We start from the raw sequence: 24,871 nt of genomic DNA, 5'->3' as shown, positions 1-24,871 counted from the left end.
GTCATCTGTCTACAGGATCCTGAAAGGGACAAAAGTTTAAAATAATTGCTTAGAAATAAATTTTCAGCAATTAAGATGGGCACAGGGATTTTTCTTTTCCAGACTTTTCGTGTTAACTCTGGTTTTAAAACAGATCCTTTACAAGTTTATTACAATGTATAAATATATCATGTTTATTTTCATTTAAAATCATTAGATCCCTTGATTCTGACATAAAACTTGAGTGTTGACGCTTTTAAATTGTAATTCAGAAACCCAACAGTACCCACAATGAGCAAACACTTTGGCGACTGTGTGGAGAGAAAAACTGAGAAAAAACCTCCAACAGAACGAGACTCAATGTGGGTGGTGATCTGCCTCGACCAGTTGGGGGAAATTTGGGTTGAAAAGATTATGTATAACCATCATATTTAATGTTATTAATGATACAAGCAATAGTTAAGTAGTAATGGTAATAATAATAGTAATATGAATCCACACAAAAAATCCGGTATAGTGTGTGGAGTTTTTAATGATAAAAGCAGGCAAAAGCAAACTTAAATGTTAAGTGTGTAGAATTTAGATACATCTAGTTGTTAAGTTGCATGTTGGAGCTGAATAACCCCCACCTCACCCTCGCCTTCCAAACATGAAAGCTAACCTGTGGTAGGCTTTAGTTGTCATAAAAACTGTGTTTATTTTGTCCAGTTTGGAATACTGTAAAAAACATGGCGGCCTCCGTAGAGAAAACACGCTCCATTTGTAAATATCACTAGGATTATTTTGTATTCAGTTTCTGCCAATAGATCCCCACTCCAGCTCAGAACAGCATAAGGCGAAATAAACACTCACGCATCTGATGTGTTTATTAAAAAACTATCTGCACTTCGCTCAATATTTCCCATGATTATGAATAAATTTGGACTTCAGTTCCAGACAGTGGATGGCCTTCGTGAAGCCATCTTCACCACTTGGCGCAACATTCGCACTAGCCTTTTGGAAACACTTGCATCAAGCATGCCAAAACGAATTTTTGAAGTGATCAACAATAATGGTGGAGCTACTCATTACTGAGTCAGTTTTTGACACTTTAATTTCTGTTTTAGGAGGGTTTTTTTTGAGCTGTGGTCTTAAACTTTTGATCAGCTGATGAACAGCCTACTTCAGTTAAATTGTTGTTTTCAATAAATTGCCTGCTCACAACTTTTGGGCTCTTGTTCCCATTTCTTCTTTTTGCATTTTGAAAATCTACTTAGAACCTTCCTAAGATTCAACAGTGCAAAATGCAAATTCATGCAATTTTTTAGCAGGTCTTAAGATTTTGATCAGGAGTGTATATGCATGTGTTTGTGTCTAAAAAAAAATGTGTTGAACTACAAATAATGCCTTATTTCTGTTCTGACTTCAGACTCAATACCTTGACCGTTGCACCAGAAGAGATTATTGGATACTGCACATTTTTCTCATCGTCTCATAACTCTAATCCATTCTCACACTTCACAAGGCCATTATGTAAATGTTTCCTGGGAGAGCATTGTAGCAGCAGCACTGTTTGTAGTCATCAACCTCTTGAGCCTCTCAGTGGATGATGACTTTTAGCACTTTGTTCGTGAGAAATCTCTCATTAATATCGAAAATGTCCATGTAGTGACCTTCCATACTCCTTGCATGTCAGGGGTCTGCGGTCAGCACTTATTGCCTGAGTGTTTATTGTTGCTGCTTTACTATAAAGGAGTCTCATGGGAAATATGAGTGTGAGCTACACATCACACCACCCAATGTTCTTGCAATTAACACTGCATGGAACTAAGCATTTTTTTATTTATTGGTATTAAGTTGTCAGCTGTCCATTGACTATCCATATATTTGGTTGGATAGATCAATGTATGATTAAATATTTAAGCATATATCAGTCAACCAATATGACGAAGGCTCAAACTTGAACAAAGTTCCTTTGTGGTTGCAATAGATCTGTGATGTTTAAAAAAAAAATTGGCTCATAAGGATAAAACTGTTATTTAGAATGGTGGCATTTTGGGGAAAGCAACCGATTGATCCAGATCTACTGAAAAGCTACTTTATTAAAACAATTTAGGTGTCAGCATCGTATTTCAAAACCCTCACACTTTTCAAACCCTTTCTCATATCAGTTCATATGCACTTTTGAACCCTGCAGGAATTGCTGAGTGCTGGTCCCTGTTGACTTGTCACTGTGACTGGAACCAGAGCAGGCACAATAATGGCCACAGGCCATTTTTTCTGCCTTCAAAGCTCTCATTGCCATAAGAAATCTTTCTGAAACAGAAAAGCAATCTCTAATGTGGCGAGAGGCCTTATCTGCCCTCTCCATTACCCTCTGAAGCCTGATGGGCTTTTACACACAATGCCTCAATCTTTCTCTGACTTTCAAGCAAGGATAACTGTGTTTGCTTCCTGAGGGGCTTCTCTCTCGTCTTTGTGACACAACAGATGCTTCACATCAATTTGATATCAAACAGAAATCTACTCGACTCACTCTATTTGTGTAAATATATCAAAACAGTGTTTGAATCTGTTTTAAGCCATATTTACTACAACAGAGAGAACAAATGTGAGAGCATGTGTTTCTTAATTTGTGATTCGGGACATCAGAATTGTGCACCTGTAATGACGTTGAGAAGGTGTAACTGTTGTGTTGTTTCTGTGGCAGAGAAGAAATCTACAAGTTTGCAACTCCTGAAGCCTTTTTCAGAGTGACTTCAGATTTACTCATACACATGTGTGACTATTTTTTACAACTACAAATTCCATTGTCACTGGTGCTTAGTTTTTAGTTTGCTTTCATATTCCCCAGTAAGTGACTGCTTCTTACCATTCATATTAGGAGCATTTTCGTGTGTACACAACTTCCTTACAAGCTGGATAAGAGCATCAACCGATTTGGCTCTGATGGCCTGAGAGGGAGTTGCCCCCTTTCTTCCACCAGACATGGTGGATGAACCAACCCAAACATCCTCATTATTACCATCAAGGAGGTTACGTTTTCCCTTCTTTCCGTTTGTTTGTCAGCTGGATCACACAAAAAACGACACTACTAAACTTGGTGTAAGGATGGCACATAGGCTAAGAAACAGCACGTACAATTTTACATAGATGGATCCAGGATTTTTTTCACTTTCTTAAGCATTATTAGGGAATTTGTTTCTGTTTTCTAATGCATGTGTTTTGATAAAACAAGTGTGTGAAATTTGCTGCAATTTGGTTGAATTTAAGGGGTCTGTTGGGCCTGTAGTTCAATTGTAGTGGATATGTGCTGGTTGAACCTGTACTGTGCTTTTAAATTTGCTGTAGTTCCACCCAACACCGTATGGACCAATCAGCATCTCTGAAACACAACCCTCTCTGAATTATGAACCAATCACAACTCGTCTCTCACATCCTGTAGAGCAGTAAGTTGTAGCAGTCTGGTTCGTTATCACCACCACTCTACCAGCGCAACAAGCTTGTCCTTCACACGATTGATGGTGTCTATGTGTATAGAAAATGACCGGAATGTGATTGTGGGAAACGGCAGGATTGTCCGGACGTTCCCGCTTGGTACACTGGAAGTTTGCTGACCGACAGATTCGAGTCTCCTGCGCCGTATAAGGTAGGTTTTTGTCGCTGTAGTGCTGTTGCAATGTCCTCTTCTTCCCTTTTGCTCATGACCTGCGACTATTTACCGCACGTTTTGGCAAGGGGTTCCGAATAAGCGTAATTCGTTTTAAAATGCTGGTTACGTAATTCCTAGTGTTTGTCATGTTAGCCACGAAGGCTGGAAAGTGAGTCCTGCTGAAATAAAAACACAAATGAAGCCCTGTCAGCTGAAACCTTCTCCATAATAATGTATGCTGACAGATAGCTCCGGTACGTGCCGCCCCCGGGGAAACGTCGCGCTGAAATCATACATCTGCTCCGGTAATCGACGAACGGACCCTGGTCAGTCACCTTGGAGATCAGCGAAGACATTTTACCAAGCTTTAGAATCAACTCCCCCACTGCACAAAAGTTTTTGTTGCCGCAGAGTACGTGTTCAGGGAATTCCAACTTAAGAATGCGTCCTCAGTGCTATTCTTGCCGTCCTTTCCCCACCTCAACAGTCAGGTCTGCCTGCGTTACAAAACACTGAAAATGAAATCCTAGTTTATACGAGGCCCCTCAAGCAGATGTGTATATCTGGTGATCCAGATGCTTGCTGATTTGAAAAGAAGACTATAACATTTACGGAAGTTTCCAGTGGCCTAGCATAAAATCTGCTTCCGCTGCTTCTGAACGAGAAGTCATTTAATTGCGTTATTTTGAATATAGTTTGGTTTGACGTTGCTTTTAACATTAAGAGGCACTTGGATGTGCTAGGGTTACATGCAAGCGTGCTCTACACTGTGGGTAAAGCAGAGGGAAATGAGTCATCCTGTCAGAGGCCCAACAAATCTTGCCCCTTTGGGTGTTGTGGCCCACAGAAATATCTTAAGTTAGTGCTTTATTACTTCTCCTTCATTTCAGACAGTTCTACTGTTTACCACTGCAATGTTACAGGTTAAGTTTCTCATCTCATTACCCCCATTGTATGTTATACTTGCAAGTAAAAATAGGAAATACTTGCATAAGGGAAATTCTTATTTTTCTAAATAAAAACTTAGTTGCAGTCTTCAAAGGCTGGAAGAACTGCTTCCAGTGTCCAGTGTCCAGTGATAGAGTACAATTGTCTAGGTAGCCAGCAGGACATCTGCTCGGTGCAGGTGGTCTGGGAAAAAAAATACTCAAGTCTCCTTGAATTCTGAGTATTTCTCAGTGGGTCATCTTCCACAGCTGCAGTGTTGGATCAGTTGGGCTTAGGCTTACTTATGCTCTCATTTTCATGTCTCAAAAGAACAGCCAGTGCTGCATCACAATTATTGCAGTGAGTCAAACAGCTGTAACTTGCCAGCCACGGTTTCAACTGTAGAGCAAGCCCATATTTATCATGTTCCTGGACTCATTGATGCAGGGGCCGACATTTGTCAAACCTACCAGAATAGTAAAGATTCGTACAAAGTTAACATCTTGGACATCATATTTTTTTGGCACGTGTTTAGGCACTAAGAAATCTGAATACAATTTTCATGATGGAAACAAGGAGAACTGGCTTTTCATGGGCAGTATATTGGAACAGCTGAACTCTGAGCCAAAAGTTTGGTGACCACCCACACACTGGCCAGGTTTCTTTGGTGACTTGCTGTTTCTCCGTAGGAGAAGATAAGCAATATTCGGTAGAGAAGTGGTAAGGGGTGCTGCATCCACGTGTGCTTTAACTTTTTAGTTTTCCTTTACATCTGACATTCTCACTAATGGGAACAGGTCATAACCTTTTGACCTGAAGCGTGGGACAAGGCAGTGATGCTGTGCCAGTCCACTGCTGTTTAACTTAGCACTCAAGCCTCTGGTTATTAGTATAAGGCAGCATTCTGATATTAAGGTGGAGGATATTGACTGTATATTATCTCTTTATGCAGACGATTTGTAAAAAATATTATCGGACCCCTTTATCCCTTCCTACAATCCTCTAGCCAATTAAATGTTTTGGTAGCCGGTCTGAGTATTCCATTATTTGGAGAAAAAGTGTATTTATTCCTCTTTCAGAAAATCTGGAACCAGGAATCAGTTCAGTTATTTGGGCCTATCTATTCCTGTAAATCCTACACTCTTACTTAAGAATAATTTGACTATTCAGTTAGACAAGCTGAAGAAAGAAATTGATATTTGGAGGATTTCGCCTCTATCTCTACGGGGCATGTAAATATGATTAAAATGGTGTTGCTCCCTAGGTTTATGTATTTGTTTAAAACTTTTCCAATTAATCTTCTTTATCATTTTGTTTTTAAACCTGACTCAATAATAATGCTTTTAGTCTGGGGGTATGATGCACATCGTATTGCCAAGACCCACCTACAAAAGCCCACAAAACTGGGGGGTTTATACCTTCCAGTATTCCACCATTATTGGGCAATTAATGCCAGACCCCTAATTTATTGGCAAGACCAGCTTCCCAAGACAAATGAGCTCCATGATACACCAAAGTGGTCTGTCAAATATTTTGTTTTCTACTAAGGACCATCCAATGCATCTAGTTAACTTAAAATGTAAAAAAAGATAAAAAATCGTGCTTAAAGCTCCTGAATTTCCTTTACATTCTTTTATTTGTTTTAATCGTAATTTGATTCCATCTCAATCTGATCCGGCCTTTATTTACTGGAAGGATAAAGGACTGACTACCATTGCAGACTTGTACATAAATAATAATTTTGTATCCTATATGGAGAGGATCCATTTGGGCTCAATTAATGCCAGGTTGCAGTTGATTCAGTTTAAAGTCAGGCATAGATAACATTATTCTAAAGAAAAAAATTATATAATGTTTAGTCCTCTCCATATGCTTTCTTCTTTACTGAATGATTGATTAGGATAGGCTTTAACTCCGTAGTTTATCTCTGTACAGTCTGGCTTTTTCTTTTTTGTCCTTTGTGATTATTGTCTTTTATGCTTTGGCTTGTTTTGTATGGGTGTTTATGTTTTGTTTCAGTTTGATGACTGTGTAAGAGAAATCCTGTTTTGTTATTTTGGGGTAAATGGCTTGACATCTTAAAGTTCCTATGAAACTCCAGTGCTATTACTATGAAGAAGATACACTTACACACACACACATATACAAATGCTTGTACCTTCAGGTTTTTTTTAATCAGAAAACCAGATATTTTTTTAAGCAATTTTTAATCATTATGACTGACAATTGAATAGGGACAGTTTCATGCTATTGCAAACTGTCGATGTGTTCCAGACACTGCAGTGTCACAAAACATGTTTTGTGTCTTGTTGTGTAGATGTGCAAGCTGATGCCTATTGTGCCTTGGGATAATATGCATATTCATCCAATGTCCGTACCCGATGCCAACGCGACACAGGGTCCGCCACCACCACCACGATCAGTGCACACGACACAGAATCCGCCACACTGGGTCCACCACCACGACCCCCGGTGCGCGATCAACAAACCGCAATCCATGGTGCGGCCACAGAGGCCCTGGATCTGCGGTTGATAAAGTAAAGGGATTCCGGGGAAGGGGGATAGGGATGGAGAAGAGGAAGGAGAAGCTGGAAAAAGAAGCTCCGTGTGTCATGTGTCATAAAATAGAACAAGTAACGTTCTGCCGCACTAATTGGCTCTAACTATAAGCTTTATCAAAAAGGAAGGTTTTGAGCCTACTCTTAAACGAACAGATAGTGTCTGCCTCCCGAACTGAAAGTGGTAGTTTATTCCACAGCAAAGGAGCTTGATGGCTGAAAGCTCTGTCTCCTACTCTACTTTTAGAGACTTTAGGGACGACAAATGGGCCTAAATTCTGGGAGCGGAGTGCTCTAGTGGGTTTATAAGGTACTAACAGCTCTTTAAGGTAAAAAGGCGCTATATTATTAAGGGCCTTGAAGGTGAGGAGGAGAATTTTAAATTCTATTCTAGATTTAACTGGAAGCCAGTGTAGCGATGCTAATACTGGAGAAATGTGCTCTCTTTTCTTTGTTCTCATCAGGACACGTGCTGCGGCATTTTGGACAAGCTGTAGAGTCTTTAACGACTTACTGCTGGAGCCTGATAATAATGAATTACAATAGTCCAGTCTCGATGTAACAAAGGCGTGGACTAGTTTTTCTGCATGTTTTTGCGAAAGGACATGTCTGATTTTTGAGATATTACGCAAGTGGAAAAAGGCGGTTCTAGAAATTTGTTTTAAGTGACTATTAAAGGATAAATCAGGATCGAAGATCACTCCCAAGTTCCTGACTGTTTCATTGGAAGCAAGGGCAATGTCGTCTAGCGCAGCTATATCATTAGATAATGTATCTCTAAGGTGTTTGGGGCCAAGTATTATAACTAGGGATGGGCGTTCGATTAAATTGTCTTCGTCGATCATCGGGAGAGTTAATGACGAATTTTCGATTAATCATTAATATTTTCAAATTAAAAAATTCACTATTTATAAGCTACATTAAAATGCAGTGAAAAAAAAAGCGTGTTTCCTCATTGAGATCTTTATTACAAGATGAACAAAATATGCGCTGCCGTAATCTTAAGCAGCGGAGCCGACAGCTAGAAGCCGGTGCTACTAAACACAACTGACCCTCGTTTTTTTTTCTCCAAAATAAAATAATAATAATATAAAAAAACATAATGTTAAACAACAACTACAAATATATAATACTTAGGTCTGACAGGTTTTGCCAAATGTAACTCAAAACTATCAAACAAGGTACAGAGTCGAGAAAGCTTCATAAAAATAACCAGTAACTCACATACAACTTCAGCACCAGCCTACGGATTTTTGTTGAGAAAGATGAGCATGTTAACATGCTCTGGGGTCAGACGCTAACGCAGCCTGGTGACCCTCAGTCCAGCCGCCGAAAAAACCCGCTCTGAGGGGACTGACGTCGCCCTGATACACAGGTGGCTCCGTGCTAACTTGGCTAGCCTGGCCGCGGCTCCGGTGTTTGCGCTCCCCTCGTCCGTGTCAGACAACGCAGGCTCCTTGTCTCCCCCAGTCTCTGGGATAGCTTCGCAGTATTGGCAGTGAACCAAGTCATTTTTTAACTCAAAATGGTCCCATGCAACACTTCGCCGTGACCTCTTCATGTTTACTTTGGAAATGGAACTACACGGTAACTCGCAGCCAGTCGCAGGTAGCTGAGTAGGACTGTGGCGTTTATTTCAAACACTGCCCCCCGTGGTCAAATGTGTAATTAGCGAGTTTCTCGATGAAAAAATTATTTCATCGACGAAATTCTTAATGATCAATTAATCGATCGTCGATTAATTATGCCCATCCCTAATTATAACCTCTGTTTTGTCTGAGTTTAATAAGAGAAAATTGCGGGTCATCCAGGTTTTTATATCCTTGAGACATGCTCGAAGTTTGGTTAATTGATTACTTTGTTCAGGTTTTTTTGTTTTTGTTCAAGTATAACTGGGTGTCATCCGCATAGCAGTGGAAATTTACAGAGTGTGTCCTGATAATGTTTCCTAGTGGAAGCATATATAATGAGAATAAAATTGGGCCGAGCACAGAGCCCTGGGGAACACCATGGTTTACTTTGGTGCGCACAGATGACTCATTAATTTGAACGAATTGGGAGCGATCAGAAAAGTACGATTTAAACCAGTTAAGGGCGGTTCCATTAATGTTAATTAACTGTTTGAGCCTTTGTAATAGAATTTGATGGTCAATTGTGTCGAATGCTGCACTGAGATCTAACAGAACGAGGACAGAAACAAGTCCCTGATCTGAGGCTATTAAAAGGTCATTAGTGACTTTTGCCAAGGCTGTCTCTGTACTGTGATTGGCTCTAAACCCCGACTGAAAGTTTTCATATATATTATTTTTCTGGAGAAACTCACACAGCTGATTGGCTACCACTTTTTCTAAGATTTTAGACATGAAGGGGAGATTAGATATTGGTCTGTAATTGGCTAAAACCTCTGGGTCTAGAGTGGGTTTTTTGAGAAGGGGTTTGATTACTGCTATTTTAAAAGACTGTGGTACATAACCTGATGATAATGACAGATTGATTGTATTAAGTAACGAACTATCAATTAGGGGCACAATTTCTTTAAGTAATTTTGTAGGAATGGGATCTAAGATACAGGTTGTTGGTTTAGAACCTGAGATTATTTTGGTAAGCTGATCACAGGTGATCAGAGAGAAGCTGTCTAAGTAATGGGTAGGATTCTCAGCCATTTCTGAGATCTCTGTTGTTGGGAGGGTATTAGTGCCAATTGAGAGTAAACATTAGATCACTGTCATCAAAAGCTATTTTAGTTAATGAACTAGTCTCCGATTACAACATAGATTTATTATCCCTCACTGAGACGTGGTTACAACAATGAGTAGGTTGGTGTACACACTGACTGAAACCAATTGAGTCTAGTATTGAACTAAATGCTACGCTACGGCAATCTTTCTTAATGTCAACATGTATATTAAAGTCACCAACAATAATAATTTTATCGGTCTTTAGGACTAAGTTTGATAGAAACTGGTGTTTCCTGGATTGGCGTGGAAGACTAAGAACCAGACATTCAAATGATTTGTAGCTGAGTTTAGGTTTAGGATTAATTGATAGACTGGAGTTAAAAATAGCAGCAACTCCACCTCCTCTTCCAAATTCTCTGGGAACCTGTGAATTTATATGACTGGGGGGAGTAGATTCATTTAGACTGACATATTCATCAGGATGCAGCCACGTCTCAATGAGGGATAATAAATCTATGTTGTAATCGGAGACTAGTTCATTAACTAAAATAGCTTTTGATGACAGTGATCTAATGTTTAAAAGACCACATTTAAAAGTTTTAGTTCCCTGTGTTGTTTCAGAGGTTGTTTTAATTTGTATTAGATTATTGTGTGGAGTTCTCGCTCTGTTATTGTTTAATTTCAATAATTTAATCGGACGGTGGACAGACAGTATCTCTATGGGGTTTTGTGACTGATCCAGAGGGAGCGCAGAGAAGTGTTTAGCACTGCAGCTCTGCACCCATAACAATCAGCAATGTTTACTTTTAATCATTAACCAGTGGTCGTATCATCAACTGTAGTTTATTGCACAAAAGCTTTGTCAAATAATCACAGGTGTAACACTGCTGTGCTGTGATGTTTACTTTAGTGATGTCTTATTTACACTGGCTGCCTTCTGATTGGATATATATCTGATGCTGCTGTTATATTTTATTTTATATTACAGGGCTCCAGACTAACTTTTTTTAAGAGGAGCTCTGTAGCCCCTTACAAAAAATCTTTGGAGCACACCTTGTATTGAACTGCAACAGAATTATTCATAATTTTTCCGAACTTAACTGTTTAATGATAAATGTTTTGGTAATAAATAGAACATTTAAAAAATAACAACCACAACAAAACAGTTAACGAACTTCCTCTTACAGAATGTTTCTCCTTCCCCTCCCTTTAGGGCACATCCCCCCGAGGACCACTAGGGCCGGGCACCTCTGAAGGCCAACCCTTGTAGTTGGGTGTTCGAGCTCTTTTGCCCTGAATGAACCTCATCTGTTCAGCTTCCTTGGGTCAACCTCCTATGGTAATATTAAGGTAGGCCTGTTATGATAACAACTCTTTTTGGATGATATTTACTGCCCCAGAAATTATTGTCATCATTTGAAAACCTTTTCATACCACTGACATTTTTTAAATATTAGAGCTTAATCCTGCAATTACACACTTTCAAAGAGCAAAAAAACTTGCAATTCTTCAGATTATTCAGTCCCAATAAATAAACCATAAATGTAATAAACCACACACACACATCCAAAACAACACTCTATTTTATTGAACTTTATACTCTGTTTACAAAAATGTAATGAGATGGCGCCTGCACAAGCGATGATCTATTTAATTATTAATTGATGGTATTGGATCATGAATCTGAATCCTCCGTTCACTTAACACTGTGTCCTGACTGTGCGCGTCACGTCTCATGTTGTACTAAGCGCTCACAAAATGTTGACGACACATTTAAATGCAGCCTCATAAACTCTGGACTGATAACTTGTGATGAGTGTTAGTTTTAAAGTGAGAGCAAGTCAGCAGGAGACTGGAGGAGGACACAGAAACTCCAGCAAGGTAAAAAACAATCTTCTGCGAAACGAAACTGCTGAAAAGCATTCTAACGTTCACAGCTTGGTAAAGCCCACTGAGTCAGTTTTTGCAAAGACAAAAGTCTTGTCGCCTTGTCGAATGATGCACCCAATCCTAGATTACAGCCTCACCTGTGATCAATAATTTATCAATCAATTAGTGGGTGTGTATAAAAAGAACCCAGCACACCAGACCTTCACATCAACTGCAACTTGAACTCTGACAACATGCCTAAGATTCACCCTGAGACCAAAGCGTTGATTATCAAGAGGCTGAAGACCAGATCCACTGCTGAGGTGGCTGATACCTTCAATGTGTCTCATTGTCAAGCACAAAGAATAAGAAAAAGATTTGAAGAAACTGGAGATTTTTTTGACAAGCCCAGGTCCGGCAGACCCCGCAAGACAACTGCTCGGGAGGAAGTTTGTTGGCTCGAAAATCCAAGGCCAGCCCCTTTTCCACTGCAGCAGAGGCCTCCACCAGGCCTGGTCACCTCAAGTCCCCGTGTCAACCAGGACAGTTTATAGAATTCTGTCTCGAAATGGCCTCCATGGTCGAATCAGTGCCCAGAAACCAGCACTAAACAAAAGGCAATTAAAAAAACGTGTGGCATTTGCCAAGGCCCACAGACTGCTAAAAGGATGGTCGCTGGAAAAGTGGCAGAAGGTGGATTTCTCAGATGAATCTCCATTTGAATTACATCACAGCCGCTGCAAATATTGCAGGAGACCTACTGGAGCCCGCATGGATCCGAGATTTACCCAGAAAACAGTTAAGTTTGGTGGCGGAAAAATCATGGTCTGGGGTTACATCCAGTATGGGGTGTGCGAGAGATTTGCAGGGTGGAAGGCAATATCAATAGCCTAAAATATCAAGAATTATTAGCTACCTCTTACATTCCCAACCATAAAAGGGGTCAAATTTTGCAGCAGGATGGTGCTCCATCGTATACTTCCATCTCTACATCAAAGTTCCTCAAGGCGAAGAAGATCAAGGTGCTCCAGGACTGGCCAGCCCAGTCACCAGACATGAAAATCATTGAGCATGTCTGGGGTAGAATGAAAGAGGAAGCATGGAAGATGAAACCAAAGAATCTTGATGAACTCTGGGAGGCATGTAAGACTGCTTTCTTTGCTATTCCTGATGACTTCATCAATAAATTGTATGAATCATTGTCGAACCGCATGGATGCAGTCCTTCAAGCTCATGGAATTCATACAAGATATTAAATATGAATCTCACATCACCACTACTTAATTCAGTGATGTTATGCAACATATTTTTGTATTTGAAGTAAATTATTTGTTCAATTTTCACATTACTCTCTGTAGGTGACAAAACTTTTGTCTTGCCAAAATCTGACCTTTCTGTGTTCATTAAATGATCAATCTTTCTTGAGTAAAGTAAATTTATTTTAGTATATTAAACATAATTTGGGAGGGTTTTAGCTTTCATATGAGCCATTTCTAAAACCAATGGATTAATTAAAAGTCAGGTTATAAGCTGTTGTTTCTACAAAATGGTAAGTGACAAGACTTTTGTCAGGGTCTGTACACATTACTGATTAGTTATGCCATTCACTGTTTATAGTCTCTGCATTTTGTTAGTGTGTTTTGTTAGTTTGTTAGCAGCTGCAGAGATGGCGCCTGCACAAGCTTAGAATACCTCCCGTGTAGGCATATACACTACAAACTACTGTTCCGATAGGTGTGCTTTCAAAATATCAGGGGTTTTATGTTGTTTGTTTTGTAGAGTTTTTTTAAGGTTTGAGTGTGGAGTTGACCTTTTAAGGTTTGAGTAGTGGTGTGGACATTTCTTGATTCTTAGATGCATTGCGAAATAGACGACTCTGCATCAATGCAGAGACAAAACATAAACGAGTCATGTTTTATGCTGCGTTCATTTTTTAATCAGTTTTCCACAGCTGAATAATATATATAATATAGAATAATATAGCCTTTATATTAGATTTGAAACAAGTGTTTTAGCTTAACTGTTTCAGGGGCTGTTGGAAATGATAACGTCCACTAGCTTAGCCAATTTAACATTTGTACAGTGATTTAGAGGCGAATTCAAAACATTGAAAAAATGTATTGTGTATCGCGATATAGCCTTAAAATATAGCAATATTTGTTTTAGGCCATATCGCCCAGGCCTTATGAATTGTTGACTGCTGAATCAGAATCGAATTGTGTGGCTAGTGAAGATTCATACTCAAAAGATATAGCTGTGTGTAGTCATGTTTGTCATCATAGAAATAGATAATGTTTTTTTTCAGCTTTTGGATTATGATGTTTATTGGAACTTCTACAGCATTATTTGTTGTTTCAAGCCCGGGCCACAATGGTTTTCATTTCAGCACCCATGATAACAGATTACAGCGAACACACTGGCTGCGGTTCAGCCGCGGAGCAGCGCTGCTCTTATAAAGATATGTGTTCTCGCCGATTTTTTGCCCCCGGCATACTGTTCACAGTAGAGTAAACTTTTGAACAGTCTTTTCACCAAAGTTTTAATGCTTATCAGTTATAAGTCTTATATATAAGACTTGTATGTTTTCAGCACTTCCTACCCTTTTTTTTTCATAAAAGCATTCAGCGTTTCTGTTGACTGATGCCATTGTTTTCGTTCTTAAAAGGTTTTATTGTGAAATGTGTGCAGGAGCTGAAGATGCACAGATTCATACTGTATAGTACTATACTACAAGACTACTTTTATAAAAGGAAATACAGTGATCACACCAGAAACCTCACAAAGGTTGTAGTTATATTAAAAGTTAAAACCATGTCACTCGCATTTTAGAATAGGGCTGCAAGTAACGACTATTCTGATAGTCGATTAATCTATCGATTAGTGAAACGATTAATCAACCAATCGGATTTTAAATCATACAAATCCTCAATTGATCTTATTTAGCAATCAGCTGTTAAATTAAAACGACATGGGATAACTGACAATAAAGAAAATAAAGATCGATACCTCATTCAAAAATGTCTTTTAAAAAACCTCTGCATATTAGGCTACTATTGATACAAAAACAAAGAAATCTAGTTTTTGTTTTGCTTCAACAAACAAAACTACAGTGTTCTTCGGACTGCATAATTGTAATGAAAAAATATGTCAATAGGCAATAGGATAACATTAGGCTTTTAAACTCGTTTAAAAAAATTTTTTTTTAAAAATCGGTAATCAAACCATATTTTTGTAATGGATTCTAGAATCCTGCACACAGGTTTATATAGCAAGCTAGCTAACAGGCTATCTTACGAGGCGAGTCTGTATCGTCTACGATACAATGTCAAACGTGCCTACTCTTCAAATGCTCGTGTCCTGCTTCTATGGAAAGCAAGGTCCCCCTTACAAATATTGCATGTAGTTTTTTTTGTTAATTGTGAAGTTCTCCCATACTTTTTACTCTTTGATACACAAGGTTTTGCAACAGACGCCGCCATTGGTCTATGTTGTGTCGCTATTGCACATGCGCGATACTGAGAGGTAATAGTGTAATAAGGACGAATGTGGCTTGAACCAGAACAATATGCCTGCTGACTTTTTCTCAACTAGTGAACACATAGCTCCCAAATCAAACACCATCCCTCGGTGACCCTTCACAATAAAGGTCCCATACAGATACACTGCTAATGATGACAGGAAAATAAAAACTAACTGGATATATAAGTAGGGTTGGGTACCGAGAACAGGTTCCAATATGGTACCGGTTCCAATACAACCGGTACCTACCCGGACCGAAATGCAACGCAGATTTCGGTGTTTCATTTCGGTGCCTGAGCCAATTGAAGACTAAGGTCTTCGTTCCTCCCGCCTCCTCACACTTCCACTAACCTTCATGGGAAGGGGCGCCTTCCGTCGGGCCCCCGCATGAGTCGGGCGCGGCTATCGGTGGACAAACTCTTGTCTCTAGGCTGCTCGCGTAACGCGTGCGTCAGGGCTTCCGTGCAGATGTGGGAGAATCTCCTCGCGGGACCTCTCCCCGGCGCTGGCTTGGCCCCGCCGGGTGCATTTCCTCCGTGGCGGTGCGCCGCGGCTGGCTCCTAACCCTAAGTTTTTTTTGATTCACTATAAAATGTATTACACACTGATGTTGGTAAATAAAGTACAACATTTTGGACATGGATTTTCCTGCCACACGAGACAAATGCAAAAACAGAGTAGTGCGGAGTGGTCCACCTAAATTAATTGACGCTGCTAAGTAGGGGCCAGGCTTTTTCCACCCTGATACAGTAAAAGCTGTAAACAGAGTTTTTCATTTGAGGCTTAGGTGCAGCCTTAGTGCCTTAATGTGTATAGCATCAAAATAATAAATACAACTAAATCCCCTTTGATTTTATATACTTATTTATTTTTTACCCACTGCTCCCACTACTAAAAATCATCCTAGAGGAAACGCAGGTCTTTCAGAAGAGGTGGCACAGCTACCAAACAGACAGTGTTGGAAAGATCGCTCACAGAGTGATCATTCTTCAACTCATTAGTGGAACATTTTCTGAATCTGCAATCTCACCTTTCTTTTTCTTTTACTATCGCTTGGACCGGTCACATAAGTTGCAGAGCAACCCTTGTAAACAAGTTTTGAAGTGACATCAGGGCGACCAAAAATCTGTGAAGTTTTTCCTTGGTCACCTAAAATGTAACTGGTCTGTCTCTGTATTTGATCGAGTCATGTCCTCATCTCATCTGCAGAGTTTACAGTCACGCCCTTGTTTGATTCACTCCAGAGTTTATGAGACATGTATTTAAAAACATTGAAAATATAGCAAGCAGCTAAACTTATACATTGCAGACTTGGGTATTTATCTAAATCACAACCGTCCCATCCAGTTTACCGAGCTGGTAACATATATCCTGTGTCAAATGTATCAAATTTATTCAAGAGTCAAGAGGCAGTGAGTCCATTTTGTGTATTGTTTGGTCATGTGTGGTTTATTTTTATTTATTTGTGAAATTTCAGACTGAATATTCTTTAGAATTAAGTTCATTAGTCATTGAAATGCTGTATTTGCATGATGTGCTCTAATATTATCATTATACCAGCGGTTTAATAATGGTTTCACACTGATGACAATTATATAATTTATCGCAATCATTTCTAAGACAAAATATTATCCAATAAAATTTGACAGGGATCTACCTAATATTTTAAGTTAGAGGTTTCCATGTTTAGTTTACAGATTTAGTGGTCTGAAAATAATTTTTTCATATCCATGCCACATATAAAGGAGAACATAAGCAAGATAAAGGCTTTAGCAGCATTGATAAGAAAAACATTTTTAAGCATAACTGAAGGTCAATGAAATGATGGATTATTGTCAGTAATGGTCGGGTATCTGAAGAGAAATATCAAGCACCCCTGCTGCAATCATAGTCTATGGTCAGCAGCCACCACAATCATGATCCACCATCAAGATCGGATGCCACTATAGCCCAGAGTCATTGTCCACTGCCGCCATTAGGATCCAACATCAGCTGCCACCTCGGCAGCCTGGATTTGCGGACGATAGGGCAAAGGGACGCGGGGGAAGAAGTCAAGTTAGTAACATGTATTGATGAGATTTTAATTTCTTTGATTTGATAAGGATTGAGAAGAGGAAAGAGTGGCTGGAAAGAGTAGCTCCGTGTGTCATGTGTCCCCCGACTTTCTAGACCTATAGCAGCAAAACTAAATATTAGTGAATTAAAATATTCTGGTCAACTATGTGACTTTCTATGGAAGCATATTGCATTAACTCGGGGAAAAAAAACAATTTATATAAAAATCCTGCTTTTCTAACAAAATTTTTTTCCTGTATTTCCAAGATAAAAATCTTGTTTTTCGAACTTTTTCCCCCGTTTTTCCGAGATAAAAATCCTGTTTTTCGAAACAATTTTTTTCTCTCCTGTTTTTCCGAGTTAGTGACGTATAGCGTCGCTTAAAACGGTTCCGTTAGAACCCCTTTCAAAGCAAGAGTCCCAACCACCAAACTGCTTATAACGGGAACTACACATCAATCTTCCACAATAAAGCCACTAACAACGGGACAAAAATTTAAACTATCCTCTACCTATCTATAGCATATACCCTGAAAGATGGTCGAGAATGTCAACTGATGTTTTCAGGTTTATTTGAAACTTGATTTAAGATTGATGTGTGTTTCCTGTTATAAGCAGGTTGGTGGTTTGGACTCTTGTTTTGAAAGGGGTTCTAAAGGAAAGGGGTTCTATCGATGGAGAAAAGTGTGAAGGAAAATAAGTGTGATGTCCCGATTCAATAACCATCTCTCGTGTCCTCTCTCGGCTGAGGCCTCCTGACAGTAAAAGAGAACTAACCGCTCGGCTACATTAGTCTTTTGTAGTTCACTGTTATTTATACAGAAGGAGAGTCTGACTGTTTTATTCGACGCTACGTCTATGGACACTATACGTCACTTTCAAAATAAATGCACGGGAAAAAAATTTGAGCGAAAAACAGGATCTTTATCTCGGAAAAGGGGGGGGGGGGTTCGAAAACAGGATTTTTATCTCAGAAAAAGGTCGGAAAAACAGGATTGCCTCACTCTAAACACTTTTCTACGGTGTGTACTAGGGCCGGGCAATATAATTTTTATTTCATATCAATCGATATATCACAATATAAATCTAATCACTATTTCGGTCATTACTGCTTCAGATGGTAAAAGATAATTGGTATAACCTATCTTTGTGGGAACATGCTTTCAGTGCACTCTACTCTGCTTCCGGTCGGACTTTAAATAGCCAAAATATCCCTTTTCAACAATGTCCTTATCTATTGAGCCTTGGGCTTTGTCCGTTGTAGTTTCTTATTGGGTAAATCTGTCGCTCAAGTTTTCGTCAACATTATTGTCGTCATTTTCTCTTTATCTTGCGCCCACTCCTGAGATACTGGTGTGCACGGCTGCAGTAGTCGAGGTGTGCTTCAATGCGTCAAATCCACAATATTCTATTTTACATGGCTGCTTTTTCATCAGTTAATATCAACAAATATAATCTGTCAGACAAATATGATCTCCCTTTTTACTTAAAAAGTGCTTTAAAAAGTACTGTTACTGTTATTACAAGTTTGCTGTTGTCAGTGCCCTCCACATTGATTTGCTATTCATTCAGTTTACTCTTGTGTGCTTCAAAGGACAAACTCTGATTATAGCCTTTGCAGGGCGGCTGTGGCTGAGGGGTAGAGTGGTCGTCCTCCAACCAGAAGCTTTGCAGTTCGATCTTAGTCTTTCCCATCTGCATGTCGAACGTGTCATTGGGCAAGATGCTGAAACCCCAAATTCTCCCTTATAGAAATAAAGTGCTGCTAATAGATGCACTTCATGAATAGGTGAATGGAAAGCTGTTATCTAAAGCGCTATATTAATACAAAACCATTTAATCATTACTGTATCAAGGTGGCCTCGCCTGGCCCACCTGGCAGCGCCACTGCACTAAGGCGCATTACTCTGCACAGGTCTACAAGTTACTCTGCTCTGCTGCTACTACTAATTTTTTATATGAATTAGAATAAGAGCAACAGGGAAGGCTCTGGGGATGGTGATGTCTGTCTCAACAACTGTTGATTGGAATACCGAAATATCTACACACTCTGTCTATAGCAGGGGTGTCAAACTCATTTTAGCTCAGGGGCCACATGGAGGAAAATCTATTCTCAAGTGGGCCGGGCCGGTAAAATCATGGCATAATAACCTAAAAATAATGACAACTTCAGATTGTTTTCTTTGTTTATTTTGGTCCAAAATAGAACAAGCACATTCTGAAAATGTACACATCACAAATGATCATCTTGACAAAACTCTTCAAGCTAGTTGAAAATTCTGTGGAGAAAATTGGTGCAATTTCAAGAACACAATGCCTTAGTGATTGGAACTTAGACTTCGTCTCAGTGTATCTACAAAAAAATGTAACTTTAAGTCACAGCCTTCCTGGGATTGAACAAAATAAAAATAAATAATGAATAAATAGATAAAACAACTCTTCTAGGTATCAAATACCTCATTTGTCATTTCCACATATTAATCCTGTGCAAACTCGACAAACCATACAAACTGAGGTAGAAACTATTCAAGAGGGTTGAGTTACTCCCTGCCTTGTAGGCTAAACTATTTATTGATAGAAAAATAAAAGCTGTGCATTGCATGAACAATTTCAACAAACCAAACTTATGAACTGAAGTGACTGACATTATTACAGTAAATCACACACTGTTCACTTTCTTTAAATTACCACAGAAGACAATCATTTTCACAGAATTATATCAGGGTGCAGTGTCTCATGCAGCATTTTAAGTGGGGTTACGCATTGTTTAATTCACTCCTGAAACCTGGCATCTTTTAGCTTTCACAAGTGCATCAATATCAGGCGTCACATCTTGAGTGGCAGCCAATTTCAGGATGTTATTCAAGTGCATGTGCGTGAGCCTTGAGCATAGCTTTGTTTTATTGATGCTCATTAGAGAGAAAACTTGCTCACAAAGATATGTGGTTCCAAACATGCACAACACTTTTGCAGCAAGGGCTGTCAAGTTGGGGTAACATGGCAAGAGATACTGATAAAATGTGTCCAAGGCAGCTGCGGCAAATTTGCCCTTCAAATCTGAGTCACACTGCAAGTCTATTATTTCAAGTTGGATGTTGACGGGCAGATCAGAGGCATACAAGGTGAATGGCGAGCAAAAAACTTTGAAGTCTTTCTCCAGTTCACCAAAAATCTGAAAGCGTTGCTCAAACTCCTGCAATAGTCCCGTTATTTTATCTTTAAACCGCTTCATGTCTGCGGCATGTTGGGTCGCGCACACATCTTTCAGACAAGGAAAGTGAGCTGCATCACCACCTGCGAGTTGCGTCTCCCACAATGACAGCTTCAACTTGAACGCACATATGCTGTCATAATACTGATGAGTAAACACAGACTGCTGTTTCTTCAGACCCGCCAACAATTCATTCACCTTCTCTCTTCTCTGTTGTCCTTGAAAGTTGTTGTATTTGTCGGCATGAAGAGTCTCATAGTGCCGGCGAACGTTATATTCTTTCAGCACTGAAACTTGCTGTAAACACACCAAACACACAGCTTTCCCATTCGATTCCGTAAATAAATAGGAGGATGACCATTTTTCTTGGAACAGTCTGCACTCTGCGTCCACTTTTCTCTTTCATTGACAGAGACATTTTGTCACGTAATGGTTAAGTCGGGTAGGCAGAATGGCAAGCTAGCTCCGGACTAGCTGTAGCCTTCTTGCTCGACCCCGGTATAAACAGTTTGCTTGCTTAACAGAATTGCTATTGCGCCATCCTGTGGACACATTCAGAACAGCAGTTTCTGTTTCATTTTTATGCATGGCAAAATCATCTCGCGGGCCGGATTAAACCCGTAAGCGGGCCTGATCCGGCCCGCGGGCCGTAAGAATGACACCCCTGGTCTATAGAGTTAAACAAAGACTTAATTATTATATAATTAGATGATTGATTGTGTTGTGCAATAGTGCTTAAAAAGTGTTACCATAGAATGGTGTGCCTTTAGGCACTCAATAAATTTGGTTATCAAAATAAAATGTAAAACATTAATATTTAAAATATTAATATTAAATCATAACTTTAATTGGTTAAAGTTCTCGCGGGGCACCACCCTTCATAGAAGGGAAAAGATAGCCAATTTATTGATTTAAGATCAGTCTCATTTAGATCTAGTTCAATTAGAAATCTCAATATTTTACCATTAAAGATTATATAATGAACAATGAAGGTTTATGGAGTTCTTAACAGTGTAACAGTTGGCAAGATTCACTTATGCAATATTAATGACAGAACATTTGTGAAAGAAGAACATTTATTATGAACATAATAAAGTATAAAAACACAAATTACTAAACAAACTAACTAACAAGGAGGTGTGCGAGTGTGTGAATGTAAATTAGCATGCTTTAAATATGGTCCCTAAGATAAGAGCCCCCCCCCCTTTTTCTGAGGTTGCTTTATGGCCGTTGCTTTACGGCTGAGGGGGAAGGTTTAACTTGGTGAGATGCTTTGCGTGTCTGTGTGTATGTTCATCAGATAATGATAGTCAGGGACAAAGCCTGTGGCGAGCCTAACTGCCATTAACCTTCATTTAACTTATACCTACAACATCACAGCATATATCAAACTTGTAAACACACACCGATCAAATAAACAGTCTTGCTTAGCGTAGTATAATTATTAAGCCCAGATTATGTTACCAGTCCGAGGGAAAGAGGGAAAGAAGTTGCTGTTCCGTTTGCAGTTCTGTGACGTCTCCTGGCTTTGTGGTCGTAGAGTTCTGCATTCGCGATTCTGTCGAGCCGTGTGCTCAGATACTGGTTGAAGTTTTCCTGCAGGACATCGCGTCGCTACGAGGAGTTTTGTAGAGGTTGAAGGGCGAGATTTCCTTGAGAGGGGTGAGCTGGGAGCTGCACCTCTGACCTCCGGTTGTGGGTTGGATAGAGAAGGAAGCTGGATCAGCCAGGCCCCCCCTCTTGGCGATGTAGGAGAAGAGAGGCTGGACAGCCTGCTGGCCTTCGAAGGATGGGAGAAAGAGAGCAGCCTTCCGCCCTCGGCGGGATGGAAGAAGAGAGATTTTAGGCAGACCTCTCCTTATATTGGCCCCAGTGACCTCACAGGTCTTGGACCAGAGTGACCAATAGGAGTGACCCCCCAGGTTCTTGACACCTTTGTGTGATATTCACGTTTTCAAAGGACTGTTCAAGGGAAAGTCTTGCTCTAAGGCTTAGGGTAAGGGTTAGGCATTTAGTTGGGCTGTTTATGGTAAAGGGCCATGGCATGCATTATACATAACGTTATTGTTAACGTCAGCTTTGTGTCCTGATGGATTCCTGATTAGCTCTGTGAGCTTAAAAAATGACTGCCTCAAATTTAAAATTAACTCATGTGACTTGCTCTGGCGTTGTTGCAAATGAAAACAGTTAATTATCTTTTGCGATTAACCTTGCTAAATGAGTGCTGAACTATATGTTTTGTGTTTTGTGCCACAGTGCAGGCCTCATGGAGCTGGGAACTGGACACCTGCTGTGCACCAGGGAGCTTGATCCATGCCTGATTCTTAGCAAGCAACCATAAGGGGTGGGAATCTTAATTACCCTCAGTTCCTTTTCCCATCCGCCCCCTAAATTGCCCCTGTGGAGATATTGTCCTTTGCTGTCTCTCACCTGCAACATGATTGGCAAGCTGAAACAGAACTTGCTGATGGCCTGTCTGGTCATCAGCTCACTCACGGTGTTCTACCTGGGCCGCCATGCCATGGAGTGCCACCATCGCATCGAGGAGCGCGGTCAGCCGGGTGGAAGTCTGCCTCTGTCAGCAATGGGTGGCAGCATGCGGACCACTTTACGGACAGGCCAGAATCTCAGTTCACCTTTTGTTTACAACAAAGACATGCCACTCATCTTCATCGGCGGTGTGCCCCGAAGTGGAACTACACTAATGCGAGCAATGCTTGATGCCCACCCAGAGGTACGCTGTGGCGAGGAAACCCGTGTCATCCCACGTATCCTGGCCATGAAGCAGATGTGGAGCCGCTCAGGCCGAGAGAAGATGCGCCTGGATGAGGCAGGTGTGACAGATGAGGTGCTGGATGCCGCCATGCAGGCCTTCCTGCTGGAAATCATCGTCAAACACGGAGAGCCTGCGAACTTCCTGTGCAACAAGGACCCTTTTGCATTAAAGTCACTTGCCTACCTGGCTAAAATATTTCCCCATGCCAAGTTTGTACTGATGATTCGTGATGGGCGGGCTTCAGTCCACTCCATGATCTCACGGAAGGTGACCATTGCTGGCTTTGATCTGGGCAGCTACCGGGACTGCCTTACAAAGTGGAATCGGGCCATAGAGACCATGTATACTCAGTGCCTGGAGGCATCAAATAAATGTTTGCCAGTGCACTACGAACAGTTGGTCCTCCATCCTGAGAAATGGATGAGGACACTGCTTAAATTCCTTGATATTCCTTGGAATGATGCGGTTCTACACCACGAGGAGCTCATTGGGAAAGCTGGAGGAGTGTCCCTCTCCAAGTAAGTAATATTACAACTCCTTTTACTTTTTTCTTTCCCTAGCCCAACCAACTCCAAGCCCTGACATCTTGATCTGTGCCTAGACTTTAAACGATACTTATAGTTTAACGTATAAGTTACAAATAAACTTTCATACTTCTTTGTTGGCTCAATAACTAGTAATAGATGTCACAGATTAAAACATCACGCTATTCATTGTGACTGTGTCGTAGTTTGTTCCTCTGGGCAAAACTTGTCTTATACAACATAAGCCTGTGTGATGCATTTCAGGAATAGATTTTCTTTTTAAGCAGTTCTCTCAAACTTGAATGGCTCTATTGTTTTTGTTTTTTTCACTGCTGTGTAATATGTGAGTCAATGGCCTATTGTCTCAATAAGCTAGACTTGGCTTATTGGCTGTTTAGTTGCTTTCAGGATTTAAAAGAGGTCACTACCAGTGAGGACAAACTAAATCCACGTCCATCATTGTGTCATGTTGTGATTCATTTAGAGCAGTGGTCGCCAACCCGTCGATTGGGATCTAACGGTGGATCTCGCAGTCTTCGCTGTCGATCCCCCAACTCTCTGGACTCAATGGCTGTCGCTGCGCCGCTGATCAGCTGTGTGTCGGTTGTCTGTTTTTCGCTCGCGACATATCTGTTTATATTTAAATAGCAACCTAGATCAAATTTCGTTTATATTCCATTTAACAGCGGAGTTACAGAGCTGAATCATCAATAGTTTTTAATAATATCTTCTAACACTGTGCGTGTATCACAAAATCCCTGCAGTGAACTTGACTGTGCCATCAGGCGCACAGCGCACAGATTGCACTGGAGATCACTTACAAAAAATGAAGAAACTTTCCAAATAATATCCCAGAGTGGAGGTAAGGATCCACTGATGTGAGGGAATCGGTCTGATTCTCTAAATAAATAAATACTGCTATGACACTGGTGCATGATTCTGCCTGATGTCTGCATGCGAATGGAAGAATGAGGAGGAAGCGAGGGTTCAGCGATGTCTGATCAGCTGATATATATTCTATTGATCTGTAATCTTTTTTTTTTTCAGGCTCTGTTCTTTCTATCGTCTTCACTCTCACACATTGTGTGAGCAGCAGAGTATCAGTGTGTTTTCTTTATTAGTGACATCACTGCTGTCCCATGAA

General features: G+C 40.2%; 1 protein-coding gene across 3 annotated transcripts in view; it reads left to right on the top strand.

The window, feature by feature from the left end:
- Window positions 1–3,395: 3,395 nt before the first annotated feature.
- The window catches only part of tpst1 (tyrosylprotein sulfotransferase 1), a 48,462-nt gene continuing 26,986 nt past the window's right edge, over window positions 3,396–24,871 (top strand). For 2 of the 3 annotated variants that reach the window (XM_053422170.1, XM_053422168.1), the window contains exons 1-3: window positions 3,396–3,607; window positions 10,987–11,123; window positions 22,684–23,721. In XM_053422170.1, coding sequence (XP_053278145.1) covers window positions 22,865–23,721 — 857 coding nt within the window. In that variant the 5' untranslated portion in view covers window positions 3,396–3,607; window positions 10,987–11,123; window positions 22,684–22,864. The remainder of the gene's footprint in view (window positions 3,608–10,986; window positions 11,124–22,683; window positions 23,722–24,871) is intronic. The other variant, XM_053422169.1, reaches the window with a different exon arrangement.

This window comes from Pleuronectes platessa, chromosome 5 (genome assembly GCF_947347685.1).
Source record: "Pleuronectes platessa chromosome 5, fPlePla1.1, whole genome shotgun sequence".
Lineage (NCBI taxonomy): Eukaryota > Metazoa > Chordata > Actinopteri > Pleuronectiformes > Pleuronectidae > Pleuronectes > Pleuronectes platessa.
Note: the sequence above shows the minus strand (reverse complement) of the source record. Positions and strands in the feature narration are given on the sequence as shown.